General features: G+C 32.5%; 4 protein-coding genes across 4 annotated transcripts; 3 read left to right on the top strand and 1 right to left on the bottom strand.

Annotated features, from left to right (window-relative positions):
- The first annotated feature begins 1,363 nt into the window (after nt 1-1,363).
- LOC17897759 lies at nt 1,364-2,875 on the top strand. Its single transcript, XM_006303432.2, has 5 exons — nt 1,364-1,443; nt 1,513-1,677; nt 1,938-2,078; nt 2,162-2,305; nt 2,428-2,875. The coding sequence occupies exons 1-5, from the start codon at nt 1,384-1,386 to the stop codon at nt 2,731-2,733; spliced, it is 816 nt and encodes a 271-aa protein (XP_006303494.2). The 5' UTR covers nt 1,364-1,383; the 3' UTR covers nt 2,734-2,875.
- A 482-nt stretch (nt 2,876-3,357) lies between these two features.
- Nucleotides 3,358-4,920, top strand: LOC17897487. The gene is made up of 6 exons (XM_006306400.2): nt 3,358-3,427; nt 3,510-3,599; nt 3,705-3,857; nt 3,949-4,086; nt 4,186-4,329; nt 4,420-4,920. Exons 1-6 carry the CDS (start codon nt 3,368-3,370, stop codon nt 4,732-4,734), a joined length of 900 nt encoding a protein of 299 aa, XP_006306462.1. The 5' UTR covers nt 3,358-3,367; the 3' UTR covers nt 4,735-4,920.
- A 258-nt stretch (nt 4,921-5,178) lies between these two features.
- On the top strand, nt 5,179-6,710 carry LOC17899822. Its single transcript, XM_006304353.2, has 6 exons — nt 5,179-5,251; nt 5,423-5,513; nt 5,588-5,737; nt 5,854-5,991; nt 6,075-6,218; nt 6,310-6,710. Exons 2-6 carry the CDS (start codon nt 5,463-5,465, stop codon nt 6,622-6,624), a joined length of 798 nt encoding a protein of 265 aa, XP_006304415.2. The 5' UTR covers nt 5,179-5,251; nt 5,423-5,462; the 3' UTR covers nt 6,625-6,710.
- On the bottom strand, nt 6,495-7,983 carry LOC111832487. The gene is made up of 5 exons (XM_023789024.1): nt 7,933-7,983; nt 7,687-7,854; nt 7,458-7,577; nt 7,230-7,366; nt 6,495-6,516 (listed from the first exon to the last, which is right to left on the bottom strand). The coding sequence occupies exons 1-5, from the start codon at nt 7,981-7,983 to the stop codon at nt 6,495-6,497; spliced, it is 498 nt and encodes a 165-aa protein (XP_023644792.1).
- Between the last annotated feature and the right edge of the window lie 1,039 nt (nt 7,984-9,022).

The raw sequence follows: 9,022 nt of genomic DNA, 5'->3' as shown, positions 1-9,022 counted from the left end.
AAATGGATTACTCTTCTTTTTGGTCTAGTACTAACATATAATAGATAAATGTAGTTGTTCATCTTCTTTGTTAATTTTGATGTAAACATGCATATTTTAGTTTGGATTCATTTATTTACTTTGTTTTAAAAAAATTAGTAGTACTTTTAAAACTAAACTAATGTTACATTAAAAAGTCTATATATATATATATATATTCTCATCTACCTCATATGTCAGCTTCTTTTACAATCAAATAGAATACACAAATATCAAAGTTCTTCTCCTCATGTAATCTTCTTCTGTTTATTTTGCTTATGATCTCTCTTTTTAGTTTTATATAACTATAGTTTAAATGCTTTTATAATATAAACTGGAAAATCTTCTCTAAATTAGATTTAAAACAATATATCAAATGTTTCAAATGAAATCTTTTAATTTGATATTTTGAAAAGTTTAACTTGATCATTTTTTAAATTCAAATTACTTTTTGGTAATGATAAAATATAAGGTGAGTAACAAATGCTCATATTTAAAGTTAATTTTGTGTATGTGCTAATTTTTTATTATTTTGTTTAGATCTCATTCAGTTTTATATTTTTCAAATATAATTTTCGTTTATTTTAAATGTTTACAATGTATACAAAATATGTTGTATACTAATTTTGCGATCGCGTTCGATTTTGTTTGTGCGTTAATTATTTTGTTTTAAACATAAAAAGTAATATTATTTTGTAATAAACATAGAAATGAATATACACATATTATTTTGCTTTAAAATTATTTTCAAGACATATATTAACACTTATACACTATATATAACTTAAAATAATTTTTAATTAATATTTCATATATAACCCACGCATCGCGTGGGCAACTTTCTAGTAGTTAATATATTTTGGTATCGAAACTTTGGATCTAAAAAACAACTAAATTGAAGAAGCCTTTGGGACAGCTACTTGCCATTCATGTTAGGTATATAAAATAACTCAATTAATTATCTAAATACTAACCTCTTCATAGTTTAAAACTCATAAACAATTCAAGTAATTAACAAACATGGCAAATACACTAAATACAACACAAACTAGTCCTCGTGAGGGCATGCGCCAGTCTTCAATTTATCAACCGCTCGACTGCTAAATACATACGAAGTAAGGGAAATAACAGTTTTTGTTTATTCAATACGTAAAACTCACGAGAATGGAGCTGCCCACTTCTTTGGTTCCCCACACGTAAAACCTAAACGTACACTATTACTTCAGTTTTGTATATCTTTTTCTTTCTAAATCTGAACCAAGTTTTTATTTCTCAAACCATAATATATACAAACATTAAATGTGTACCATTTGTTCTGTCTGATTAGGTAAGTACTATTATTTGGACCAAAAAATTGACAGCAAAATGAAGGTGTTTCCTGGATTTGGTGGCTGGATCAATCAGAACATTCAAAAGTCTCCAAAGGTCAGCTTCACCTCCATCAATCAGAGAACCCCATAGTATAAAGTATTGTAAATTATTTTTGTAATGTAGGCCGAGTCCAAAAGATCAGTGAATGCTGATACTAATTCAGAGTCAGAGAAAGATAGAAATAATCAAGAACAAAATTATGACCAAGAGGACATGAAGAAGCAATTAGAACTTTGGAGTGCTGGAGAGAAGACTCATCCATGGTATGATGCCCCTCCTAAGGTTAAGGTATTATAATAGCAAATAAGTCAAATCTCAATACTTCATTAGATTCTAGAAACAAAGTTTTGGAGAATCCTAGTAAAAAAGGAAATTGTACATATATATTAGGAAAGTTAGCATATTCTCTAGGTTTATTGTGAACTCGAAAAATTTATTGAAGCATGTTAACAAGTAAGGAAACTAAAATAAGTTTTACGTACGAATGCTCTTTTGGAAGAGAATAACGATCTTGATTTTTTTTTTTTTTTTTTTTTTTTTTTTTTGAGGTGACAACAAAAAAGGGACTATGCCATATGAACATAGAAATGACACTGGGCTGGATTCCTGATGGAGTCTTCGAACTTTTCACTAATCCAAACGACGGCCCACTCTTCTTCGACATGAACAAGCATGGGCGTCAACTTCTGGTTTCTCCCTTATCATTTTATGCTTTCAATGTGGTATTAATGATAGTAGTACTTGAGAGTGTGATATTTTTTTCCTGATGAAGGAATACAAATCAAGAAAAGTTTTGAAGAAGGATGGACCTAGGCAGATCGTGAAGGTAAAGCAAGCTTTGGCATGGGACTTCCTTTGGTGGTCTGGTTCTATACCGATAGAACTAATTGTTGATGAAAACAAAAAAGATTTTACAGTAAGAAGAAGCTTTTATACCCTCAAAATAATCGATATTTGTATGGTTCTTTGATAAGCATCGCTATTTTGCTTTGTATTGGTGGAGTTTTAACTTGTGTTTCTCTTGCTTGTTGTGGACAGGCAAAGTACAAAAAACAGAAAATGATGTTTATGAAAGTATTCCAAGGTAGCTATAAAGTGGAGCCACTGTATGCAGATTCAGTACGCTTGTGCAAGCACATGGATCCGAAGAGTCTACAAGAATACAAAACATGTAGTGGCGGACAAGGAAGGATTGCATCGAAAGTAACAATGGATCAATACTTTCAGCCGTATCCTCCTTTCAATATGCCGCCATTTTCTTGGTTCATTCGTAATATCACCATCAACACCACCAAAACTCTGCTCAAAATGCTTCAACATGGGAGTGTTGTGTTACGAGAGTGAGACTCTAGATGCATGATGATGTTGTAAAGACTTCAAGCAACAAACATGGAAAACACTTAACTTAAATGATCACGCATATCAACATATGTACTGTATGTTGTAAATTTAATACATTCCTTAATTTGTTTTTAAAAAACCACAAGTTTACTTTATGATGCAAATTTCAATTAGGCCCAATGCCTAGCATGCATATGAAATATGTTGTAGGCGGATCAGATAATTGATAAATCTAAGATATATATTTCCAACAGTTAGAGAAGGAACTACCAATAAAAATATTAATGAGCCAAAAGATTCTCTTTTTTTTTGGGGTTAAACATGCATTATGTAGACATGCATACTCATGTTTCTATATTTTCTTTCAGAAATATGGGACATATATAGGAAGCTTCTTTCTTGTACGTAAAGAAATCACGAGAATGGAACCGTCCTCTGTTTTGTTACACGGTAGGTAAACGTCTACGTTCACCATTTTTTCAGTTAATTTGCTTAATGTATTTTTTCTCTAAATACCAATTAAGCTTTTACCTAAGATTCCTAAAACTTTCATAGATACAAGCTTTGTATATATCTGTCAGTTTCCCTTGATCTGATTAGGATCAGTATCGTTTGTGGACTAAAATATCTGAGAGAAATGAGTGTATATCCTGGATTCCGTGGCTGGATCAATCAAAACATGCAACAGCGTCCTAAGGTCAGTTTCATTTTTCCATTAATCAGAGAATCCAACAAGTCAAATAACTACAAACTACGATAAATTACTTTTGTTGTTGTAGGCTGACTCTGGGAGATATGGTAGTGTTGAATCTAATTCAGTGTCAGAGAAAGATACTAATCTAAAACCATGGTATGACGAACCTGGTGAGGTAAGAGCACATAAACAAACTGTGTAAAATACTATACCGTTTATATATAGAAATGAGATTATGTTTCTTCTTGTATAATATATTACATTATGTTTCTCCTTGTAGAATACAGCTATGGAACCTGGGGATGTAAGATCTAAGGCACTGTATGCGGTCGATACCAAATATTTTGACGTAAATGAGATGGGAAGGCAATCAAAACTTTGGCATGCAGAGAAGAAAAAGCATCCATGGCATATTCCTCCTGCTAAGTTCAAGGTAATAGCATATCAGAAAAGAAACCCATATATCCCATTACTAGAAAAAAAAAAGAGAACAAAAATAATATATATATGTTTGATCATTGCAGGTGGAAACAAAAAATGGTATTTGCCATATGAACATAGAATTCAAGGTGGGATTAATCCCTCCAGGAGCCTATGAGATGCTCACTAATCCAAGAAACATAACATTCTTCAGTGCAGATGAAAATTTGCGACAACGTTTGGTTTGTTTTTCTTTTCATATATTTTTATGATCAGATTGAGTATTAGTTAATTAACTATAGCAATAACTGAAAGTGTACGTGGTGCTTTTTACTATGAAGGAAAACAAAGCAACAAAGGTTTTGAAGAAGGATGGACCAATGCAGATCACTGATGTGAGGAAATCTCTAAGATGGAAGTTTCTTTTGTTTTCCGGAACTACCCCGATTCATCTAATCATCGATGAAAATCATCAGAATCTTACTGTAAGAAAATTTCTCTCTATCCTTCACAAGGAACTAATTGTTTTTGTTCAGTTTTTGGTGAGTTTATTAAGCGTTCAATCTCTTGGTTAGGCAAAATTTACGAAAAAGAAAAACACAATGAAGTACATGAAAATATTCGAGGGTTGCTGGAAACTAGAGCCGCTATTCGTAGATTCCGAACGCTTGTGCAACCAAAGAGAGCCGAAGAGTCAAGAAGAATACAAAAGATGTAGCCGCGGTAAAGGAAGGATTGGATCAACCGTGACAATGGAGCTTATCTTTCAGCCTTCTTCTCTTCTTAATCTGCCACCGGTTTCTTGGATCATCCGCCGGATCATTATAAAAACCACAAAGATTTTGATAGAAGATCTTAGACAATTTGCTATCATGATGCACAAAATGTAAAAACAAATATGTGATAATTATTTATTTGTTTCATGGTACGTAAAACATAACGGGTTATGTATGTCTTCATGAGAGTGTGGTGTAATTACATATCTTGTTCTGTTTGCAGGATCTACATAGCTATGTATATGTACGAAAAATTAATATTTTTTTATTGTGCTTGAAGGTAACAATGAAAAATTAATAAATTTTCCAAGACAATTTGCTTGTTCTGTAAGACCTAAATTATTTTCCGTAAACAACATTTAAATCACTAATTTATTCGCGAATTAGGGTTATCTATTAATCTACATGAAGTATTTAGCTAATAGTTTTTTTCCTGACATAATCCAAACTAACAATTCAGAGAAGAGAACAGAGGAGCATTTAGGTCTGCTTATGTTTCTTATTTTTCCCTGAAACAAATCGAACATCATCCGCGGATTCATCAGCCTTTCGATCTCCTCCTTCTTCAGGTAGGTCTCCCTTGTACGTCAAGAACTCACGGGAATGAAGCTGGCCGACTTGTTGTTTCACGGTACGTAAACATAACGTACACTTTTTTTTAATATTATATTTTATTTTGTCTAATAGTTCTTAATCAAACATTTAATCTCAAGTCCTCTAGACATATATAGTAATATATATATATATATATATATATATTATAAAAACTTTGTACCGTTTAATTTTTTGCTCTTCTGATTAGGGAATCAAGTATCATTTGTGGACCAAATTTTGAGAGCGAAATGAGTATATTTGCTGGCTGGATCAATCAGAACATTCAACAGCCTCCTAAGGTCAGTCTTATTTCTTTCAACCAGAGAAATCAACAAGTCAATCTCTATTAAAGTACTATATCGGTTAACTGTAGGGCGAGTCCGAGAGATATGAGGATGATAAATCTAACTCGGGGTCAGAAATGGATACTAATGGTACCGAAGATGAAGAGATTAAGCAACTAATTCTTTGGAGTAATGCAGAGAAGAAGCATCCATGGTATGATCCTCCTCCAAAGGTGAAGGTAATTATAATAGCAAATCAGCAAACAAATATATCTCAATACTTAGGCTTTTAAGAATAAGAGTAAGTAAAACGATTAAAGATCTCAAAATTAATATTTTTTTATTGTGCTTGAAGGTGACAATGAAAAAAGGTGTTTGCCATTTGAACATAGAATTGACATTGGGAGTGCCTCCTGATGGAGCATACGAACTTTTTATTAATCCAACTGACGTACCATTCTTTGTCATCGACAACTCGGGGCGCCAACTTCTGGTTTTTTTCTTATCATTATATAATTTGGATGTGGTTTAAATTATAGCTATATTTGAGAGTGTAATCTTATCTTTTTGGTAAAGAAAAACAAATCAAGAAAAGTTTTGAAGAAAGATGGACCAAGGCAGATAGTGAAGGTGGTGAAAGCTGTGGCATGGGACTTCCTTTGGTGGTCAGGAGCTCTCCCCTTTAGTTTAGTTGTCGAAGAAAACAAAAAAGATCTTGAAGTAAGAAGCGTTTCTATACACATTAATGAATATAGTTGTTATGATATATTGGTGAAACTTAACTCTGTTTCTCTTATCTTATTGACAACAGGCAAAATATAAGAAGGAGGAAATGATGTTCATGAAAGTGTTCAAAGGTAGCTGGAAAATAGAACCACTATATGTAGATTCAGCACGTTTGTGCAAGCAAATGAAACCGAAAAATCGAGAAGAATACAAAAAATGTAGTGGCGGACAAGGAAAGATTGCATCAAAAGTGACAATGGACCAATATTTTCAGCCATGTTTTCCTTTCAATCTTCCACCGCTTTCATGGTACATTCGTAAGATCACCATCAAGACAACCAAAACTTTACTCAAAATGCTTCAAGAGAGGGCTACTATACTGCGAGAGTTGCCGTATTAATTCTTAGAAAGAACTCAATGCTCTTTATATATTTTAGCACATTCCATTTTTTTACTATTTAATATCATAATATTGTTATTTGTTTCTTTGATTTTATAAGTTAATTTTGTTTCTTACGGTAATTGTTTCTTGACCCAATTGCTACTGGGAAATCAGAGTGTAGTTCTGACACTATATAAGCACATCTATAAGCTTGTTATGGTTGTTAATTTTTTTTTATCTAATCTTGATTCCTCCAATTCTACACAAAATGCATGATTTTGTGAATAAACATTTTGAGTCTAACCTTGATTCGGTAATGTCTGTACATATCATAGTCACGGGATTTCAAAACAAAAAATTAACAAATTCAGTATTTTGTGATTGAGAATACTTTGGAACATTATGAATTTTGTGGCCAGATCCTTAAATATTACACACCGTTTTCTGGCACCTTATCTCAATTCTATAACGTTGGTGCAAATTTGTAAGTCCTTAATTATGGTTAAAACGTTTTATTTTCTATTCCAAACGTAAAATAATATTGGTTTATGGGTATTAATTAAAGTACATATATGCTTCTATTTTATTTTTCCTCAAGTAGGTATGGTATGTACGTTAATTACTCACGAGAATTTTCGTCGACAATTAGACTTATGGGGATGGTAAAAGACTTCCCAATGAAGTTCCAGGCCACAGCTTTCTTCACCTTTGCGATCTGCCTCGGTCCATCCTCCTTCAAAACCTTTCTTGATTTGCTTTTCTTCATACAAAATAGAGTACACTCTCAAGTATTACTACAAATCTACAATCCACACCACATTGAAATCATATAATGATAAAAAAATTAATACCAGAAGTGGTTCGGTGTTTGGTCCGTTTTGTGGATTAGTGAAAAGTTCGAAGACTCCATCAGGATTCAACCCCAATGTCAATTCTATGTGCATATGGCAAAGACCTTTTTTTGTTGTCACCTTCAAACCTCAAAAATATATAAAAAAGTTTTGTCAATCTTATATTTAAAAAACCAATTCCCTTAAGAATCAAAGTATTGAGATATTATAGATCATTTTGTTTTATTACCTTCACCTTAGGAGGTGCGTCATACCATGGATGCTTCTTCTCTGCAGCTGTCCAAAGTTTATCTTGCCTCTCCCACTCTTGTTCGTCAAAATATTTCTTTGGCTTAGCAGGACCATTATTATTATCCATCTTAGACTTAGATTCAACATTCTCAGATCTCTTAGGGGCCTAGAACAAGCAAAGATAATCATAGTCTAATTTGTATGATGGGCCATTAATTAATAGTAGTACCTATATTAATATTACCTCTTGAGAGTTCTGATTGATCCATGCCCCAAATGCAGAAAATACACCCATTTATCTCTTAAATTTTAGTGCACAAATGAAAAAAAAAGAAGATGACGTTCCAAAGTTTGTATATAGTATGGTGTGAGGAATTTTAGATAAAATGTCTACATTTCCCACTCAAAAGAAAGATGTCTGCGTCTTGAAATGGTGTACGTTAAGCTCAACTTACAGAAGATCTTACAGTAAGAAGCTTCTCTATACCCCTAACAATAATCAATATTTTTTATATATTGGTGAATTTAATTCCAACTTGGCTTTCTCTTGGTTATGGTGGATATATAGGGAAAATACAAGAAAGATAAAATGATGTTGATGAAAGTGTTCAAGGGTAGCTATAAAGTAGAGCCACTATACGTAGACTCAGAACGCTTATGCAAACGCATGGAGCCGGAGAGTGCAGAAGAATACCAAAAATGTAGCCGTGGACAAGGAAAGATTGCATCGAAAGTGATAATGGACCAATACTTTCAGCCATATCCTCCTTTGAATCTGCCACCATGTTCTTGGTTCATTCGTGGTATTACCATCAAGACCACTAAAAATGTGCTAAACAAACTTCAACGTTGGGGTTTCAGTATTCGAAATCCTGGTGTAATCCTTTCAACCGACAAACATGGAAACACAGAAATTTCTCCTAAACGTTAATTTGGAGTTTTTTTTTTCTTTTTTTTGGCTGCTCAGATCTAATATCTTTTAAAATCGATTATTTATGATCAATCAAAAACATACATTATTTCGTTAAAATAATTATTTAACAAGTTAAAACACAATAGGCAAACTCATAATGTCTTTTTCCATATACTGTACATATATATATATGTACATGCATATAATAATAAAAAATAATTATCTAGAGTCTAGACCATGTTAAATTAAAAACTAACGTAAAAAGTAAAAACCATTGATTTATTGCATGTGCTAAATTTCTCAGATTTTTTTTTTTTTTAGCATAGCACTCACAGATCAATTTCATGTTACTATACTAATTTTGCCGAGTTACGTTACATACATCAAAAGGGATCACATAGAAAAAATGAGATGAAGCTTA

This window comes from Capsella rubella, unplaced genomic scaffold (genome assembly GCF_000375325.1).
Source record: "Capsella rubella cultivar Monte Gargano unplaced genomic scaffold, Caprub1_0 scaffold_1, whole genome shotgun sequence".
Taxonomy (NCBI): Eukaryota; Viridiplantae; Streptophyta; class Magnoliopsida; order Brassicales; family Brassicaceae; genus Capsella; species Capsella rubella.
Note: the sequence above shows the minus strand (reverse complement) of the source record. Positions and strands in the feature narration are given on the sequence as shown.

Excerpts from the sequence above, each read along its gene's own strand:
- LOC17899822 (XM_006304353.2), top strand. The coding sequence starts at position 5,463 with ATGAGTATATTTGCTGGCTGGATCAATCAGAACATTCAACAGCCTCCT. Across the intron at positions 5,992-6,074 it reads ACTCGGGGCGCCAACTTCTG|AAAAACAAATCAAGAAAAGT; the intron begins GTTTTTTTCTTA and ends TTTTTGGTAAAG. Across the intron at positions 6,219-6,309 it reads AAAACAAAAAAGATCTTGAA|GCAAAATATAAGAAGGAGGA; the intron begins GTAAGAAGCGTT and ends TATTGACAACAG.
- LOC111832487 (XM_023789024.1), bottom strand. The coding sequence starts at position 7,983 with ATGGGTGTATTTTCTGCATTTGGGGCATGGATCAATCAGAACTCTCAA. Across the intron at positions 7,855-7,932 it reads TCAATCAGAACTCTCAAGAG|GCCCCTAAGAGATCTGAGAA; the intron begins GTAATATTAATA and ends TGCTTGTTCTAG. Across the intron at positions 6,517-7,229 it reads GTCGACGAAAATTCTCGTGA|ATTGAAAGGAAAACATGGCT; the intron begins GTAATTAACGTA and ends AAGCGGTGGAAG.
- LOC17897487 (XM_006306400.2), top strand. The coding sequence starts at position 3,368 with ATGAGTGTATATCCTGGATTCCGTGGCTGGATCAATCAAAACATGCAA. Across the intron at positions 3,428-3,509 it reads ACATGCAACAGCGTCCTAAG|GCTGACTCTGGGAGATATGG; the intron begins GTCAGTTTCATT and ends TTGTTGTTGTAG. Across the intron at positions 3,858-3,948 it reads TTCCTCCTGCTAAGTTCAAG|GTGGAAACAAAAAATGGTAT; the intron begins GTAATAGCATAT and ends TGATCATTGCAG.
- LOC17897759 (XM_006303432.2), top strand. The coding sequence starts at position 1,384 with ATGAAGGTGTTTCCTGGATTTGGTGGCTGGATCAATCAGAACATTCAA. Across the intron at positions 1,444-1,512 it reads ACATTCAAAAGTCTCCAAAG|GCCGAGTCCAAAAGATCAGT; the intron begins GTCAGCTTCACC and ends TTTGTAATGTAG. Across the intron at positions 2,079-2,161 it reads AGCATGGGCGTCAACTTCTG|GAATACAAATCAAGAAAAGT; the intron begins GTTTCTCCCTTA and ends TTCCTGATGAAG.